This window comes from Rhyacophila brunnea, unplaced genomic scaffold, assembly GCF_057557595.1.
Source record: "Rhyacophila brunnea isolate RB1 unplaced genomic scaffold, BYU_Rbru_1.0 scaffold_7, whole genome shotgun sequence".
NCBI lineage: Eukaryota > Metazoa > Arthropoda > Insecta > Trichoptera > Rhyacophilidae > Rhyacophila > Rhyacophila brunnea.
Window position 1 is genome coordinate 5,499,401 of NW_028233339.1, and position 21,343 is coordinate 5,520,743.

Genomic DNA, 21,343 nt, shown 5'->3' on the forward strand with positions numbered 1-21,343 from the left:
TAAAATTATTAAATAAATTTGATGGCACTAAGCCTTTAAACAGTGAATGGGGGATCAAGCGAGACAAGCTGATATACAAGAACAATGTTAAAACTATGGGCGATAGCCACCATAGACAAAAGCATCAATAATTTTTTCATGCATGTGAAGAAATGGTATTTGTATGGCCTGAGTGGACAGCGTTCGGCGGGGCCTGAGCGGCGTGCGCAACTCAAACGTATAACTAGTTTTATTTCAAAAACAGCCGATGAATTCACATTAGATTCAAATAAATCAAAGAAAAAAAAACAGAAATATACTCTTGAGATGTTATTGGCAACAGTGATAAATTTAAATGTTCGCCAGATTTTCTTAAAATGAAACTTGATACCGCTGATAATGCGAAAGAATTAACTCCAGAGGCGGCTCTCATGGTGCAGTGCGTAAGGCGCTTGCCTTCCACCCGAGAGTTCCTGGGTTCGATTCCCGGTCAGGACACACAATATTTATGTGTTTTTCTCAAAGCCTGGGTGTTTGTGATTGTTCAAAATTACTAACAACCACCTCCAAATAAATAAATTTACCCTATATTCAGACAGCAAGAAATGCTTGACAATGTCGCCTTCACCTCAAATATCAATCTAAATAAGAAAAAAGACACATAAGTACTTTGACTATAAAAAATAATGATAATATCCAAGATGACAACAAACATTGTAAAATTAACCAGATTTGAGTAAAAAGAAAAATAGTTTTACACCACATTTAGAATCGAAAATCTAGTCACAGCAGTTCCAGTTTATCTTCTATGGACACTGTTTCCAGACTAACTACTATGAAATAATTACAAGATAAAAAGAACTTTTATATACATTTTTAAATTTTCTGTTGAATTATTATGCTCAATATGCTCAAACTTGTACTTGATAATAATATATGAAGTAAATAAAAAAACAAACAAATATAGAATACTGAAATGTCATTTTGACATTTCATTTTGATTTCTATAGTAACATACGTATATATTAATAATTTAGTTGCTAGGACCACCGCCTTAGCAACCAATAATAGTCTTTTACTTTTTACAGATTTTTCTGGAATAACTTTCCATATAAAACAGAATTAATTAAAAATTAATTCAATTCTACTTTAAAAGTATAAAAAGAATGCATTGGCATCGTTTTCTGATATATTCTAAAAATTTCAAATGTCTAGTTAGTCGGGAAGTTAGTTAAAAATCGATTGCAAGATTTGTACCGGACAAACAACCACCGGACAAATAAGAATACGAGCTAATAAAAACGTTGTAAAATAAGAAACGAATATAAAAATAATAGGTAAGTAAATGTGCTGCAGAGGTGGACATGAGATTTTACGACTTTCTTTTTAGACCAAACCAAACCTAACATTAGCTAATCTAACCTACCCCAATCTAATATTACCTCATAAGAGCCGATGCGCCGACAGAAAAATGTATTTATTATAGTTGTCTACATGAAATAGAATGTTTTCGTAAAAAAAAAAAAATTTAAAAGCTCGTGTCAACCTCTGCGGCACAATTACCAAATAATATATTATCAAATACTTTCTACGGCACTGGCAGTAGAGGCAGTGCATCTATGGAGGTGGAACTGAACCACTGAAATGCTGCCACGGCTATCACTCTCTGAATCATCGTTGGGCAATTTGCTTTTGTGAGTATTGATCTCTTCTTGAATCATAGTTGTCGGAGATAGAACGCAACGACGTGCAATGAACTGAAATATAATAGAAATAATAATGTTGAAAAATATTATACTTACCCCGTTTACACGTGCATGGATTTATTGTTGACAGTAAGAAAATGTATGGGTAAACATGTATGACAGTCAGCACTTTTACGTGTAAACAATTATTGGCATGACAGTTTAAAATAAGCACAATTGCCGACAGTAATTTCATGCATGTGTACAGGCGCTTTCATTCTTCAAGAGTAAGCTAGGCGCGATGTAGTCATTTTATAGCACTATCTGACAGGTCGTATTGAAAATCGGTTAAGCTCATGTAGTAAAATGAATAGTTTGTTTTTTACCGGCATGTTCGCCACTATCGCTCTACTGCGCAGGCGCAGATCGAAAATGATCTTACTTGCGCGTTGAATTCAGATTTCAGAACTACCCAAACTTGTTTGATTCATGCACGCAATCTTGCCAACTGCGAAAGAAAAAATGCAAAAATATAAACTAGAAGTATTAAGGATACTTGAAACTATGTTCATTTTATTTCGTATTTACACGAAACTATTTTTAAACATACATTTTAATAATGAAAGGAGTTTTACCCACCAATAAAACTCTTATTATTCATGTTGAATTTGAAGTCCTTGAGATACAGTTTGCTCTTCCTATTGTTTGAGACGCGGGTTTGGGTATTGCCAGGAAAAGAAATGACAAACCACAATAAATGGGATAAATTTGTAAAATAACTCCTCACGCGATAAAGGAAGAGCAAACTCAGACTTCAAAGTCAAATTCGAATTATATAAGCATTATTAAAAAATTACAGTACGCTTTATCGGGAAACGTTAAAAATATATGGGTTTATTGTTTCTCATAAAAAAATTGTAATGGTGCCACAAAAGTTTGCGAAAAAGTTTATTCCATTTAAGAATTATTATGCAAAATAATATCATTTCCAATTTTGAACGTACAATTTTTTACACTTTTCTCAAGTATGCGCTTATATCCCTTTTTGATTTCTGTGACAAAAAGATGGCAACACAAGCAATGCTCTGTCACATTTACGTATATTATCTATGGTGTTCGTTTTGACAATTCTTTTGAAAAGCGTTAATGTAAACCAGTATAAAATCGATTAATATTGCATTCATAAAGACATAAATATACTAACCATGACGGCGACTCAACAGAGTAAAACGCCTCCTCAAAATAAACCAGCGCCAAAGTCTTATGGCAAAATCATTCTAACCTTACAAAACTGCTTGCTTCCTGATGAAGCATTCGTACAAACGCCGTCGCAGGCCGACGGATTAGATGTGGAGACAGAAACCGATCTTCGCATTTTAGGTTGTGAACTGATTCAAACCGCAGGAATATTGCTGAGATTACCACAAGTCGCCATGGCCACTGGGCAAGTTTACTTGCAAAGATTTTACTATTCCAAGTCGTTCGTTCGGTATCCAATGGAAGTGATGGCCATGGGCAGTGTTTACCTGGCTTCCAAAATTGAAGAAAAGCCATGCAGAATCCGCGACGTCATCAATGTTTTCCATCATATAAAGCAAGTAAGAGGACAGAAGACAATCGCCCCATTGATTTTGGATAACAATTATATTGAGCTTAAGAATCAGGTTATAAAAGCGGAACGGAGGATATTAAAGGAACTTGGTTTCTGTGTACACGTGAAGCACCCGCATAAGCTTATCGTAGTCTATCTTCAGTTTTTGACATATGAAAAGAATAAGCAGTTAATGCAAATATCCTGGAATTACATGAATGACGCGCTGAGAACTGATGTTTTTTTGAGATTTCACCCTGAAACGATCGCTTGTGCTTGCATATATTTGACCGCTCGTAAAATAAATCTTCCTCTTCCTAATAATCCTCACTGGTTTTCATTGTTTTCTGTAAAAGAGGAAGATATTCAAGATGTCTGCTTAAGAATTCTCCGGCTTTACAAGCGACCGAAGGTGAATTCAGATGAATTAGAACGAAAAGTTGATCTTCTAAAGCGTATTTATCAAGCGAATAAACTTATAAGTTCTGGATTGTTGGGTGCTGGTGCCGCTGCGGCTATCAATAAAACCACCGAAGCTATCAAAGACAAATCGAGTAATGGGTCTCCGTCAGTTCCTTCGAATTCATCCTCCAGTAAAGATGACAAGAGAGATAAAAATAATTCTTCTTCGAAATCGACAACTCCTCCTTTGAAGCATCACAGCAGGAAATATAAACACGATTCGAGGCGGTCTAGATCGCCGCACGATAGAAAGGATCGCGGTCATAAGAAGCAAAGATCTCCCTCTCCCAGGCGGCGGTCTCGCACTTCGAAGCATCATCATTCTGATCGGTCCAGATCCCGTGATGCCAGAGATGATAAAAGAAAATATTAGATTTAAGTAATAATTAATTTTCAACTTTACTATGACAAACTTATAGGCGACACTTAAATTATAATATAGTTTATTATGTCACAATAAGTATATTTATCTTATATGCTCAATGAAAAATTCTATACCAACATTCAGACAGTGTTTTTCAATCTTTCCATTAATGTAGCACACTTCTCCCTCTACCAATTTCTCGTAGATTCACATTCATCATCATAAAAACAATTATACAAGACACTTATATACAAAATGCTATTCACTCCAATCGTTTTGGCTACACATTTAGTTTGGTTGGGCTGAAAAAGTAGCTGATATTAATTGGGACTATTTATTGGTTTCAAAGTCGGTCCCTCCATAATCTGATATTTTGAGATAACTGTATTAAACAGTCAAGTAAAATGTATGAAATAGAAGAAATTTAATTTGGTCTACTGTTTTAAGTTAGCTACAAGTGACTTCGCATTGAAGATACATTTGAAGAGAACTTCGCACTTCTATGACATTCCACTATAGTTTCTCATATTCACCCAATTTGTTGATTACATACACGATTCTATGTGCCGATATTGCCAAAATAAATCTTGAATACTTAAATTCATAGGATTGGATAGTGTATAATCAAATCTGACTTCAATCTGAGATTCCATGCATCTCACACATTGCCGGTTCTGTGCCAAAGCGAACATGTTTGCGGATATGGCTGTGCGTACAGTGCCGGCCATACAAAAAATACGGACTTATTCGCCTTTCTTTGAAGACAGAATGTCAGTCTCCATGTCCAATAATGAGACATTTAGCAAATGATTGGTTAGTGTTTATGATAAACTTTCAATATATTTAAAAAATAATAAGGTCTATTTTTTGCTAAGAAGATCGCGGCCTCTCACTTGCTATACTATAAATACCTGTGGAAAGATATTTCCTCGTCAATTTGATGTAGGTAGAGGCAGTCACAGGCAATACATTGACCATTATTTTTAAGATGAATAATCACGAATAACATAAAAGTCTGAGAAATGAGTACGAACCTACATAGTGATACACCCCTGTTACAGGCGGGCTTCTCCCGGTGTAAAATAATCATTTAGTAGTCATAAGTCGAAACGTAACCCTGACCTCTAGAAACGGCTTCATAAAACATCTAATCTGATTCCTTGCTCAACTACGTAATTTTTTTTTTTTTCATTCATGAGTAAAGGCCTTCGTCCGGTGCGTGAAAATCACTTACTGGGCGGAGGTGTAATTAAGATAGATTTTAAAGTATAAATGATGATGGATGAAAGAGATAATTTCAAGATTAAATATAAGTACTTATTCATATATAATAAATTTTGCCGCGCTTGCCGGCAACGTTCAAATTTCCACGCACCTGCGCCGGGGTGGTCCTCGTGATTCGTCAAATCAAAAAACATCACGCAATAAAATTTGGCCAATCACGAGAGTCCTTTTTGTTGGACGGCGTGGGTACGCGAAATTTGAAAAAGAAAAAGAAAGTAGTGAGCGTCCCTGCATGTACGGACCTGCGAAACTTATTGTTAAAACAAAATATGTAAACGTGTAAAGAAAAATGTAAAATATAAGATAATACCAAGTTACGCATGAGACAAACGTGGTTTCATTTAATTTCTCTTCAATTTAAAATATCTTTTTTTGTGAATCCGGGGTTCGATGGACACCTGAGCTAGCCGCTGGAACCCCGGGTATCTCAATAGGTAATGTAAACAATGTAACATTCAAATCTGGCTATGAGATGTCATTTTGTTTTAATGGCTGCCAATAGAAGAAGAAAATAATAAACTCTTTACTAATACGAGACATACAATCGTTTGATTGAAATTTTAAATGCCTTCAAAATTCCTGAGACTCCTACCTAGAGTCAAAATTTTTTGAGTCATGCACATTTAGGACTACTAATAGAATATTTTCTTTTTGAAAACATATTAGTAAATAATTAGAAAAAACAAATGCCGAAATAAAACTACTTAAAAGTAATTAGAAATATACACGATAGATAAGTATTTAGAGAACCACAATCACGAAAACTATCGTAAAAAAAGGAGATTTGAAACAATGAAACCAATAGCCTCAATAATTGATTCATTTTTAAAGTTTCGTGTCTCCAAAGGCAGAGTTACCAGAAGCAAAGACATTAAATGAAAATAAATAAATACGAGTATGGGCTTTTTGCTATTTTGAATAAATAATTATAAAATTTAAAACTATCGAGAAATAAGTGCTTTGATACATTGTGTTGCAAAGATGTTTAATTCCCGGTAGAATAGTCGACAGACATACTGAAATTATTCTACAGTGGCACCATAGAACACAGGCGATTCGCAGATGTAATGGTATTGTTAACTGCTCAATTCAATACTAATGAACAACGCTAATGCAATATAACGGGAATGGCTTGACCATACCTACAATGCCACTATAGAATGATTCCAGTCTACCCTTATTTCTACTTTTATCGAAAGCAGGTCTCATTATTTTTTATATTTTGTTAGTACAAAAACTTCAGTTCACAACGATATCATTGTACCTAGCTAATTGCTTATCTGCCCATCGATCGTTGTCGTGGGTGTGGGTTGTTAGAGGGGTTGATGTTATGGGTCTTCAGAAAATTTGGTGGTACAGCAGCATATTTTAACTAGTTAACATGGTAATACATTTCCATTATTTTTCTTGAACCAAAATAACACATCATTTGGGGCAATTCCGTATACAAGTAGGCAGTGGCGAAGGGTGGAGGTAGGCTGTTAAGATCCGCCATAAACAGTGCACATTAAACTTTCTCAGACATTCCTTTTTGTTTTCATTGAAATAAGACTACAATTTACAGATAGTGTTGGTTAGTTTTTAAAATTCAATTAAACCCTGAGAAACCAAGCCATAATAGATAATAGTCAAAAATACATGTCTATCTATAAAATATCTAAAATTATGCAATTAAATCATACATAACTTTGAATATTTTATAAATAGAATAATATTTTTTATTTATTATAGTTTGGTTTAGGCAGGGCTTAATGAATTAACCTGAAATATGTGTAATATAGATTTTTAATCCAACGAAAACAAAAAACTATGAATGAAAAAGTGTGCACAATTTTGTCGTATTGCCCAAATTAGACCAAAACTATTATGGTTTCATTTAGGCAGGGTTTAATTGATTTTTAAAAACTAACTAACACCATTTGTAAATTGTAGTCTTAGTTCAATAAAAACAAATACATATGACTAAAAAAGTTTAGTGTGCACTATTTATAGCGAATCTTAACAGCCTACCTCCACCCTTCGCCACTGCAAGTAGGTAATCTACAATAATTGGCAACGTAGTAATAAGCTAATATTTAAGTTAGTGACCATGTCGTGTGAACTGAATTTTTTGCAGAAGTCGGCCAATTTCACGCGGACTCGTGCGTAGCTTCGTGCTTGAGTGACGAGTTGAGGCGGCGACCGTAGCGCCAGTGTCAGAAATCACAAAAAAAAATCACGTCTGACAGTTCATATCTCAGGATAATAATTATCTGTTGGAATACGACATCAGATTTATGTTTATTTCAAAAATTCTTATACTTAAATATAGGAATTATAGGCATCCACAAATTTGTCCTTTCTGTTCATCGGATAAAATTATAATCCCTATTAACAGATTGCTTGTGGTCTACGGTGAGATATATATTTAATATATTTTTGTCAAATTAATTGAGTTCTTCTCTTGTCACGATAACGCTAGTGTTAGCTATACAGTACACTCTCAGTAATCCGCCGCTCGATTATCCGACAACTACTATAATCCGCCGTTATTTTTACTAGTTGAAAGCAAGAAATCAAGCTCTATAATTCGCCGGTATTCGATTGTCAAATTCAGTAGTCCGCCGAGTACATGTTTAATATACAACGCAGATGAGACGGGTTTATTTTGGAAACTTCTCCTTCGTAAAACGTACGTTCATCGCGAAGAAAGTAATGTATCAGGGAGAAAAGTGCCCAAGGACCGCATCACAATTATGCAAACAGGACACACAAACTGAAGCTTTTGGTCATAGGGAAAGCCAGGAATCCTAAGCCATTCAAGAATATCTGCCCACTGAACAACTGGTTGTGTCATAGTGATTTACTGTTTAATATTTAGTTGATAAACTTAGTTTATAAAAATGTATAATTTAGTAAATAGTTGATTTTGATTATAAATAAAAGTACAAATTTCTCAAATAAAAACTATTTTACTATACGACATACCTGTTTTAATTTTTACCACATTTTGTATGTATGCACTATAATCCGCCGCTTTCACTAATTGGACACTTGTCTGGTTTTTGGGGTGGCGGATTACTGAGAGAGTACTGTACTGCCAGTACTGAGTACTCAATTCAAATAATGTACTGCACATTTATAAACATAACTACCACCCATAAATCATCAAATTATGAAGTCATCAGGGTCAAATACCACTACTCAATATTTGTGGTAAACTACGTTTTTGTGTTTCATGCGTACCTACCTATGTGGTTGGTTTTAACGTTTGTTTCTTTTGAAAGCAAAATAAAAGTACACATAAATTACAACATTAAAATTTATGGAATATGACGTACATGTTTGTGTTAGATTTTTACCGTGTGGACTTGGAAATAGACGACTCATATAATCTCGACAACAGATGGCACTAGAAGTATTAGAGTGATATAGCGCTGCATGTGTCACAATGTGATCTTTGAACTTGTGCATGTTGTGTTGTGTTTGAATGGCATTGTCTCAAAATGAAGGCTTCTGGATAGCGATACTTTTAATAAATAAAAATGATTTCAAGTTATACCTACACATTTATATTTTTTATAAAAATCGATGTTTTTTAAAATAAATATAAAAATATTGAAACTATGAATTAGTCAAAAATCTAAACTGTAAAAAATTGAAAACTTAATAAACTAAATTTTAATAATAAATATAACCATAAAAATAATGTAATAATAACGTAATCTACGTACCAAATATGTGACAAATCACATTTAAAAAAAATCTTTTTAATATTTTCAGATTCAAATTTATTAATTAATACAGTAATTAGTTGAAATTGTAAATTATCAAAAAAATTATCTCAAATTGCAAGCTTCGTATTTTTCCGCTAGGTTCTCTGTTAGCATATAGGATCCCCCTTAAGGAAGGGATACGAATAATAGGTACCTACAACTTTTGTAGGAAATTTTATAAAGATTTTTGCCTGCGGCGCTAAATTGTCATCTGTCGTCATGGACCTTAACGTGCATAATCCAAGTAAGGGTCTATCAGCTAGCTAGATTAAAAAAAAATGTCTCAAGAGTTCCGTCAAGCAAAAAAAGGTTTGGAATCACTGCGCTTAGACCCAGATAATAGGCTGAGCAAGTGGCTCGTAAAAAAATCTTTCATTAAACCTCTTCGTGAGGTCGCGAAGATCTACATTTCATTGTAAGATTAAGTAGGTACATGTTTACAATATTTTTTTGTTGTTGCGAAAATCATGTCAATATTCAATTTATTATTTATAACTACGTCATGAAATATTACATAAATAATATATATATATACATACTTCATCTTTATTTATCTCATATAACAATTGATAGAAGATATTTGTTTTTTTTAATTTCTATGAATGCAACATTTTCTTTAGTCACCGCAAAAAAAATACAACGTAAAAATCGGATAAAATTGTAAAGAATAAACTTTTTTTTTTTAATCTACAAATAAGATACAAGATTTGAGAATGTAACATTCTATATATTATTGAACATACATAATTTGAAACCAAACGGACCTGCGACGGAGACACTATTTACGTTTGCGTCATTTATTTTCCACCAGCAAGTGACTTGGAGGTGTATAAGTGTTTTATTGTGAGTATGCTATCTAATATCAACTTGATTGGAGATAGAAAGATTATTGTAATGGGAGATTTTAATCTAAACTCAGCGCGTAGTGGTAAAAGAGTCAGCGATGACCTTGAATTTCTGTGTTCTGTTTTTGGATTTTCTCAGCACAATGATGTCTCTAACTTTAGCAATGGAGTTTTGGATAGGGTATTTAGCAATGTCGATTTATCGCTTTTACGGTGCATGTCTCCTCTTGTACGCGAAGATGTGTATCATCAAACTTTAGTTTTTCTGCTCAGGTTTCGGTCGACTCGTCCGCTTCAGACTCCAATTCCCTCTTACAAAACTAAGCAATTCGGCGGGTGGAGGTTTGAAGGCGGAAACTTCAAGATACTTTTCTCATTGATGAGTGAAGTGGACTGGAGTGAGTTGCTCGAGATTTGAATTTGAGGCGGTACAATGTTTTTACAATATTGTACTCGTATATAATATTTTTGATCAATGTTTTTCGAGGAAGTCGCCATGTCGTGGTGGAAGGCGATACCCGAGGTGATTTTCTCGGGAGATTATTGGGGACATTGAGGTCAAGCATAACTATCATACAGCATGGAAGGCTGGGCATGGTCAGACTGGCTATATCATGTTTAGCATCTATCGTTCGAAAGTGAGACAAGCTGTTCGACGGGCCTATCGAACATAATATATGAAAACGGTAGGAGATTGCATTCGCGAAAATCCTAAATTGTTTTGGAATTACATAAAATCATTAAGAAGAGATGGTGGGTTTACCGATAGGATGAGTTGGAAGGGCGAAGAGGTGACCGGACATGGAGTGGCGGAAGCATTTGCTGGTCATTTCAAGTCTGTCTACGCAAGTAGTATTCCAAATCTGAATGTTGCCTCAACGTCAGGAAAACCGTCATGTGGTGCCCAATCCGTCGATATTTTTTCAATTAATGAGGGCGATGCACTTAAGTTTATTAAAAAACTAAAGAATACTCGCTCTTTGGGACCTAATTATGTTCCTACATTTTTTTTAAAGGGTTGTATTGACTTTGTCAAAGGCCCGCTTTCATATATATTTAATCTCGCAATGGAGACAGGTATCTTTCCGGAAACGTGGAAGATGTTGAAGGTTACTCCAATCCATAAGAGTGGTACAGAGTCATCAGTGGAGAATTACAAGCTGGTAGCTGTTCTCTCTGCACCAGCAAAAGTTCTTGATATGATCATGCACAACGTGATTTCTCCAAAAATTGAGTCATTTATAATAAATGAACAGCATAGATTTAGAGCAGGCCGATCAACAGAAACTAACCTGATGGTATTTACCGATTATGTGTCATCGGCACTGGATAGAGGCCACCAGGTTGACTATTCTTACAAAGACTTCTCGAAAGCATTTGACAAAGTCGATCATGACATCCTGATGGAAAAACTCCAACTTATTGGATTGTTGGATCGAATTTTGAAGCTATTCGGGAGTTATTTTAGGAACCGTCAACAATACGTATCGTACGGCCTTTATCAGTCACAGACCTTTCACACATTTTCTGGCGTCCCCTAGGGCTCAAACTTAGGGCCGTTGCTGTTCACGATTTTTATAAATGACATAGCATTGGTAATAAAAAATGCTATGTTTTTGTTGTTCGCTGATGACTTGAAACTCTTTTTGGAAGTTGTCACCTTGGACGATTGTCGTCAGCTCCAACTCCTTTACTTGAGGTTGTATGGATACTATCCGTGGCTTTATCCAACTGACTTTCTCTTAGGCATGCTTACATACTGCAGTCTGCAATTTAGAAGATATCTTTATTTAGCTACGTATTTTTTTCGACTTATACGAGGTATAAATGAGAACTCTGCCATTCTGGGCAGTGTTGACCTGTGTGTCCCTGATAACTATCTTAGAACTAGAGACCATCAGTTGTTTATTCTCCCAAGGTGCAGAACCAACCTGCCACTGGTAATGCCAATTAGGAGGGCGATAACTATGTTCAACGAAATTACTTCGGGTGTTGATATATTCCACCTACGTGAGAATGAGTTAAGGTGGACGTTGCTTTATAAATTCTTAAAATAGGGTCTGCTTAACTCATCCGGTGTACTTCCTTGTACCTATCTAATTTATCTACTCATGTATCTCCTTTTTATGTAATACTGTTATATTTATATATCTTTGTTTCTAAATTTCATGTTGTGAACGTCTTAAACTTATAATTTGTAATGTCCACGATATGTTAAAAAAGTAAATAAATTTAAAATTAAATTGAATCTAATGCAATACAATCTCCAATAGTTTACGTCTACATTTGAAGAAAGAGAATATGAGGGAAGACCAATGAGGTTTGAATTTTTTCACTAGGCTCATCGAGACGCTTTTATAAACTAAGTCAAGCATATATACACTAGAAAAAATCATTTTGTAGAAAAAAAAATACGACACCCGACGGGACTTGAACCTGTATTTGCTGGATTCGCACCGATATGCTTTTGTAATTATAATGTTGACTATTTCTTTTAGAACCTATATTAAATTAACGTAGGTATCAATTAATTCCTTAATTACTAACCGACGTCGCGGTCACTCCATTATTTAGTTTTATAATGTACTTAGACTTGCTAATAATTTTAATAAACATAAGACACAAGATTTGAGAATGTAACATTCTATCATGTTAAATATGTTATATTGAACATACATAATTTGAACAAGACGAAAGTCATGTTCAACTGCTTTGCGGGCCAAAAAGAGATCCTCATCAATGGCACTCAGCTCGAACAGGTGAAAAACTACATCTATCTGGGACAACAAGTGTCTATAGATGGATGTATATTTGATGAAATTGTTCGCAGAGTAAAGCTAGGCTAGAGTGCTTTTGGCCGCCTGAATAATGTCTTCAAAAGTGACCTTCCACTGTGCCTAAAGCGCAAAGTGTTCAACCAGTGTGTGCTTCCCGTGATCACATATGCGTGTGAAACATGGACCCTAAGTAAAAGAGAGATCCAGAAACTTAGAGTAGCACAACGTGGTATGGAGAGGTGTATGCTGGGCATAACGCGAAAGAACAAAAAGATAAATGAGTGGATAAGGAACCAGACAAGGGTTTGCGATGTAATTGAGTTTATTAAAAGCCTTAAATGGAGATGGGCTGGACACAGCTCGAAGAAGAGACAATCGTTGGACAAATCTAGTCATCCAGTGGTATCCAAGAAGTACAAAACGTCCGCATGGTAGACCTAGAGGCCGCCGGATCGATGAAATGATAAAGTTCTGCGGAAGTCCGTGGCAACGCAATGCACATGATCGAGAGAAGTGGAAGCAGCTTGAAGGGGTCTTCATCCAGCAGTGGATAGATTCAGGCTGATGATGATGATGATGACATAATTTGAAAACATTTCGTGCGTTACACACATGAAAAAATCATTTTGTAGAAAGCAGCAGGTTCAAGTGCCGTCAGGTGTCGTATTTTTACAACGTTTTTCTTAGCTCGTATTCTTATTTGTCCGGTGGTTTCTTGTCCGGTACAAATCTTGCAATCGATTTTTAACTAACTTCCCGACCAGCTAGGCATTTGAAACTTTTAGAATATATCAGAACACGATGCCAATGCATTTTTTAATTCTTCTTTTAGCCATCTTTAAGTAGAATTGAATTCATTTTTAGTTAATTCTGTTTTGTATGAAAAGTTATTTCGACACCATTATCGGTTGCTAGAGGGGTCTGGGGTCCTAGCAACTAAATTATTAATATACACGTGCATTACTATGGAAATCAATATTACATGTCAAATTGATATTTCAGTATTATTTCTATCAAGTACAAATTTTTTTGATCGTTTAAACTAGTCAAGTCAAGTTTATATGATTCAACAGAAAATTTAAAAAAGTTGTATATAAAAAGTTCTTTTTATCTTGTAATTATTTTCGTACAAAATGATTCTTTCTAGTGTGTATATGCATGAGATGTTTTCAAATTATGTATGTTCAAACTATAAAGAGATAAGTTAGTATCTTTAATATATATAGATACGAGTGTAAGTAGTTGGTAATTGTCTTGTAATAACTTTATTATACATTGATCAGCTTTTACAATAAATTATTATTATGTTTGTTCAACTCAACTTTTCTACTAAAACATTGCTTGCCATTTGGGCTAACAATGGAAATAGAAGCTAAATATTATTAATCTTTAAAAATTTGTGCCATTATGAAGACATGTTAATGAATTCAATGTGTAAATTTGTTCTCACTACCTTCAATTACTCCCAAGATACCAGTGCCGCACTGTTATTGTGGAAGCAGTGGAATTTTACCAACTACCATTCGTAGTAAAAAGCAGTTTGGTTTGTTCAGTTTGATTAGTACTTCTGGAAATTTTAATTTTCAGCTGGAGTAATTTTGAAATTCAAATTCACTACCAGTTACCACAATGAAATAATATTTAATTGAATGAGATAATTTATTATCGATCAGGACCGGTTTCGCCCGATTAGACAAAGACATCCAACTGATCACGATATTAAGTATTTTATTGGTAACCGGACCACGACAAAACAGAGCAGTGACAAAACAGAACATGACTAAACAGAAAATGACAAAACAGAACATGGCAAAACAGGACAGTAAGGGAAAAATGAAACATTATTTTTTGTGGAATCTATTTAGGTTAGATTATGTTCAGTTAGGTTAGGTTGGATTGGGTTAGGTTAGGTTAGGCCATTATTTCGTTGTACCTAGTCACCCAATCATTTTGAACATATTATATTGATTAAGATGAGATATCCTAAGCTTGCCGGCAAAGTCCCGTTTGTTTGAGGCTTTCCAGCGATTAGGAATGCAAAAATTAGATATATAATTTGATTTATTATGGCGTATTGAAAATCTGTGCTATTAAAAATCTATCAAGATAATAGAGATAGGACAGTTTCAATATTGAATTTATATTTTTCCTGAAAGTTCATAGTTATCTTTATCGTTGTTCTGTTTTGTCACTGTTCTGTTTTGTCATGGAACCACTTTTATTATGGTGAGGTGCTGCGGATAGAATTTTAGTATAAGTGACACAGAATTAAACAAATGTGTTAGGAGCAGATTTCACATTACTTTATTATGTGTGTACCCATGCGTGTAATAGGATTCAAAATTTTACTATTTTGTATGAAATTGGATTATATAACATATTATAACCATAATATAATTGGCCGTAATTGTACTCACCAGTCATCACTGAATACGTCAGCAAAAATTAAAAATTATTATATTTTTTTCTTTGTAGAAGATAGAGTTAGTTAGATAGTGAAATGTGTCGCTAGATTTTAAAATCAGCCTAGTCCATAATAGATGAATATGAGAAAAACAGCTATTTGTTTTCTCAAATATACAGTCACAAGGGTGAAAGTTTATATTATTTCGAGTATAGAATATTTAAAATTAATAAATTCCACATTTTGATAATGCAGAAATGTTAAAAAGCAGTAGTTCTTCAGCAATTCACAAAAAGTCAAAAATACCTAAAGGTGGACTTGACTGATTTTGAAATGTAGCGACACAAATATCCTGGTATTTTTTTTGACCGAAAGAGATAAACAAGGTTGACAAGTCTAGACTTTCATTATGGACGGAGTTTGTTAAATTTCTCGAGATTCTCGAGAAATCAAAAAACCATTCTTAAATTCTCGAGAAAACAAAAATTTTGGATTTCGAGAAATCTTGAATCTCGAGAAATGAAAAAAGTCAAGAAATCACAAGCTCTACTTATTGTGATACATTTTATTACCAAGAATCTGTTATTATCTACTCTCCTATATAAAAGCCGAGAGCTATTAAGACATTTGCGTTTGGAAGTTATCACTTACATATTTTGATTTGATGTCAATTTGATATTGGTTTTTCAATCATCTGATTATGGAGGGAAGCTGTATGAAGGAATTATTTTTTAATGAATAGGCGTAGTTATTGACTAAATCGTTTGTAACATTTTTTTAGATTTTTCTCCCTGAAGCAAAAGATGTACCGTTTTAAGGCGCCAAAGTTTCACCTTACAATTTCTTAAATACAGATAAGCTACATTATTTTAGACCGGGAGTAGCTAGCTACATACTATCTACATTTCCCGGGGGACGCGGCCCGGAGGCTAGAGATAGGATTTGATAGCTCATATTTGACGGTGGCATCTCAACATTCTTTCGAAATATGTCGATTGTCACTAATGGCATCCAACCTTATCTATGCCTCGCACCCTATGAAATGTTTGATTGATATTCACACCCAATAAAAAAGTAATATGTACCTTTTCGATATTAATAAACCAAATTGAAATAAAGATTTAAACACATACTAACTTTACCACAATTAAACAAATTTAACTAAAAATAAGCTTTTAATTTCGTAGTGATTCATATGGGATCAAGCCAATCACTTGGATTTCAGTTTTTATTTCGAGCGCTGCAAGCTGCACCATTTGTTGTTGAAATGGAAGATGCGTTTTTACTAAATGTACAATGTTGATTCAATGGATGTAACACAGGCTAGCATAAGCGCCACAGGTGATTTTCCCCCTTATTTTTCCGTAAGTGAAACCGTTAGTATGTATTTACCAAATCAATACCCTAGTTCTATAGGGAAACAAAAAATACCTTGTTCTAAGATAATGGCGTTTGAAAATTTTGCACAAATTCTCATTTTTTCAATGTTAAAGTCTTATTTTTTTAAGCAAATCTGTTTATTACAACGTTTTTCTCAGCTCGTATTCTTATTTGTCCGGTGGTTCTTTGTCCGGTGGTTTTTTATCCGGTACAAATCTTGCAATCGATTTTTAACTAACTTTCCGACTAGCTAGACATTTTAAACTTTTAGAATATATCAGAACACGATGCCAATGCATTTTTTTAGCCATCTTTTTTAGTAGAATTGAATTCATTTTCAGTTAATTCTGTTTTGTATGAAAAGTTATTTCGACACCATTATTGTTTGCTAGGGATCTGGGGTCCTATATAGCAACTAAATTATTAATATATACGTTCGTTAATATGGAAATCAATATGACATGTCAAGTACAAATTTTTTTGATCGTGCTAGTCAAGTCAAGTTTATATGGTTCAACAGAAAATTTAAAAACGTTGTATATAAAAAGTCCTTTTTATCTTGTAATTATTTTTTATTTAGTTCAAATGAACTTAGCAATGCAAAATGGAAAAATATTACAGTTTAATAAATAATTAACTCAGACAATATTCCCGTTTATAATTGAATTAATGATTAATCCCGGAAAGGGTTTTTCGATTTTTTGACACATTGAAGAGATTTTTGAAGATATTTTTATTGAATTATAAAGTTAAAAATTAAAGACCTTTCTACATTGAATGGCACTATTAAATCAAAACCTTGAACTTTTGAGTTGTTTCCCTAGTAATATCAATGAATGTCAATCGAAATATATTTGCTATGTTTTAACGGATAAATATTTGATTCGAAATTAAGATTTTTATATCATCATCATCAGCCGGGGTCGATCCACTGCTGGATGAAGCCTCCCATAGCTCCTTCCACTCTTCTTGGTCCTTAGTTCTTCGCTTCCACGTACATCTGCCGAACTTTATGAGTTCGTCAATCAAGCGAGTTTGGGTCTGTGGTAGTTTATTGGATATCACTGATTGTCCACTCGCCGAGCAACATGTCCAGCCCATTGCCATTTCAACTGCTTGGCGACCTATGTGTCATCGCATACCTTTGTCTGCCTCCTTATCCATTGTGGCATTTCCGCGTTATATTACATTCACCTTTTCATGCCACTGAATGTCTCTTACATTAACGGTCAAAGTTTCACATGTTATGTGAGCACCGTAGTATAGAATACATTGGTTGAACACTTTACGCTTAAGGCTACATTTCAGTTGAGGCATGGTCTAAAAAGATCGTGACTAGGCGATGCGCGGATTGTGCAAATGACGCGAGCCGAACGAAATATAATTTGTCATAAAATTTCAACACGCGTCCATTTAATGTTATGTTATTTTTATATTAGTAATAATAATAGTATATTCATTGACATTTTTTCTTTTTCAAGTAAATGGGTAACGTTTTTTAGTCATCTTTACATTCCTCCGACGCCATCACAAAACAAATTGACGTGCTCGCAGCTCGACTGTCGGTGTCCGATTGGCGATGAGTGAAAAATTTCGTCCCACCTACTGTTGATACTAAATGATACTTGCCGTTTCACTTATGTATGCTCTTAAGACATAATGGGAGGTCACTTTTAAAGATACTATTTAAACGCATAAAATAATGTACTCCATGTCAGTTTGGTTATATAAAGAAAAGTATTCCCTTTTGCGTTCACTGACATTTCGCTGCTGACGTTTGGACGCGTGCCGTTGTGGTTAAATTATCAAAAGCGAAATTATGTCAGAAAACACTTTTCCGATTCGGACCTGTCTTATAGGGGTGACATTTTGAAAGCGAATTTCAAGTGGTAAATAATAAATTACCATGACGGTTACCATTGACATTATTATGTCAATACCAGAACAATAACTTACTGTCGTTAAACGTAGAACGGCTTGCTAAGCAGAATAAAAATATATGAATTTCCCGAATACGTAGGCACTATTGAATCCAATCCCGAGCCAAATTTTTGATCCCGGGATTTTGGGATTACAATTTGACGATCCCGGGATTGGCATTTTTTCGATAGTTAATATTAAATTTTTATATATCCAAAAAACATTGATAAAATCGATTAAAAATAAATCTAGTATGATTAAATTTATACTATTTAAGACATTTTTTTTTCGACCATGTCCGATCCTAATAGAATCATATGGGCCTCCACAGAGTAGAGGTTTGTATTAACAGATTTTGTTTTTTACGAGAAATGGATGTGAACCACATGCTCAACCTATTGGGTCCATACCCTGACTCACACACAAATTGAAAAACAATATGTGTACTTGCCAGACCCAGGATTCGAATCTGAGACCCCCGGCGTGATAATCCAACGCTTAAGCCGTGCGGCCACCGTGGGTGTTTAAGACCATTTAAGACATTATTTATTGTTAATATTGTGCATGTTCAATCTTGGAAATACATAGGTTTGACGGAGTAAATAATATTGTGAGAATAAAACAGTTTTATTTATTTATGAATCTTTCCCATTTTTATTAATTTATATGAAAAAATAAAATGAATTGTGAACACATGGGTAATAAATCAAACTTCACTCAAACTCAGTTTATTTCTAATGTAGTTATATGTCATTAAAAGTATTTTTTCTGTTATATTTTCGTTTTTATTCTATTTTCCATAAAAAATGATAAAAAAATCAATTCCGTAAGTTTCGGGATTATGTTTACCAATCCCGGGATTCATAGGTATCGAAAATAGTCCGGGATCCCGGGATCCCGGGATTGGAATCCCTAGTAGGCACCCACCTTCATACAAGCAATATTTATTTTGTTTTATCAGAGTTACAATAACCGTCTTTATTGTTATACCAGAAAGGCTATCGCTTCGTTAATTAATTTTATTTCGACAATTTCCAAGAAATACATTTTGGAAATAGTATCATGATTGACATTTGGCAATGTATTTTTATTACATAAAATAGTATTCTATTAAACCTCTCGATCTAATGTTTTAGAATATAGTCATATTTCAGTACATAAATGTGCAGTGGTGTTAAGATTTTTTAAATTATTAATTTTTAAACGCATTTACAAAACCATTAGTAAAATGAATGTTAACATTATATAGCGAAATATTTACGATAAAAAAATATGTTTTATAATCTTTGTGATCCCAAATTTGACAATAATTAGGCATTTTATTATTCAAAAAATGGGCACGATTAACACATTTGAAGATAATTCTAAAGATACTGATTATAAGCTATGTCTTTGACCATTCAAATGTGATAAACATCCTACGAATAATGATTGCTTTATAATAATTATTGACCTAAGAATAAGGTAGTATTTTTTGAAATACGCCATTTCTGTTGGAATTTCCAAGTGGTTAAGCTACAACATACGGCCGTAGCCATAAATTGACAAACGATACATTATGTAGGGAGTAAGATCATGTTAATGCGCGTGTTTGAACATGTACCTAACCGAAAAAAACGGTACTTAAATAATTACTTTTAAACAGTTTTCTGATGTATTGTATGATAAAAACAGTTTTGTGGTAAAATAATCTAGAAAAAAATCTTATACCATTGCAAAAAATGGTATTTCGATTGATGCTTGGCCGTTCGGTACAGAGGGAGGGAAGTGAAGTCATATCCGAAATCAACGATGTATTATGTATTGTACCTATATTATGTCTTCTTCTTGGTCGTGCAGTCATGGCTGAGGATCGTGACCACATTTAAATTTCGCCATCCTTTGAGCGACAAAGACTTGCAATCCTTTTCGATCTTCCGCTTCTCTTAGGGTAGAATAAATGGTGCCCCCAGTCAGCTCTTTTACTTGGTCGCTCCATCGCGCAGACGCTCTTCCTCTGCTTTGCCTTCCCTGGAGGCTACCCAAAACTACCAGTCTCTCCAGGTTGTCCGGTCCGCGCCTGACAATATGTCCAAAAAACTGCAGAACTTTTCTCAGACATATCGTCGAGAGCCGTTCCTTTATCTTCAGTCTCTGGATGATTGACTGGTTCGTCCTGTGCTCCGTCCAAGAAATGCGAAGCATTCGGCGCCAACACCACATCTCAAAGACATCAATTGCCTTCCGTTCTCTTGCCTCCAGGGTCCACGACTCGACTCCGTATAGAAATATCGAGAACACTAATGTTTGCACAAACATAATTTTTGTGGCAATCGAAATTCCCCGATCCTTCCATATTATAGTGGTAAGGCGTGTCATCGCATTTTTTGCAATCTGTGTGCGCCTTCTTATTTCCGCTTCGCATCCGCCCTTTCCACTGATGGTCGATCCAAGATATACAAACTCGTCGACTGTTTCGAGGTTTTGGAGTGTACTTGGTGTTGGTAGAAGGTTGGCCCGATCAACAACCATTAACTTGGTCTTATTCCTATTAATAAAGAGGCCGTATTTGCGACTCTCTTCCTCTACCCGGCGTAGCAGCTCTATGACTTCTCTTTCATCAGCAGCGATTAGTGTGGTATCATCTGCGAATCTTAAGTTGTTTATTTTCTGGCCACCAATTGTTATTCCGCCTTGCCAATGATCTAGGGCTCTTCGCATTATATGCTCTCCATATATATTGAATAACTGGGGAGATAAAACACATCCCTGATGAACTCCCTTCTCGGTTCGGAAACTCTCAGAAAACGCACTATTTACTCTTACCTTTGTGTGGCTATTGTTATATAAGTTTTTGATGAGACAGGTAAGGTGTGATGGAACTCCCATTTCCAGAAGTACCTTCCACATACAGTTCC

The 21,343-nt window shown here is 34.6% G+C and overlaps 1 protein-coding gene across 1 annotated transcript; it reads left to right on the forward strand.

The window, feature by feature from the left end:
* Positions 1-2,722: 2,722 nt before the first annotated feature.
* On the forward strand, positions 2,723-4,219 carry LOC147064400 (cyclin-L2). The gene has a single exon (XM_085957927.1). The coding sequence runs from the start codon at positions 2,870-2,872 to the stop codon at positions 4,088-4,090; it is 1,221 nt and encodes a 406-aa protein (XP_085814053.1). The 5' UTR covers positions 2,723-2,869; the 3' UTR covers positions 4,091-4,219.
* The last annotated feature ends 17,124 nt before the right edge of the window (positions 4,220-21,343 follow it).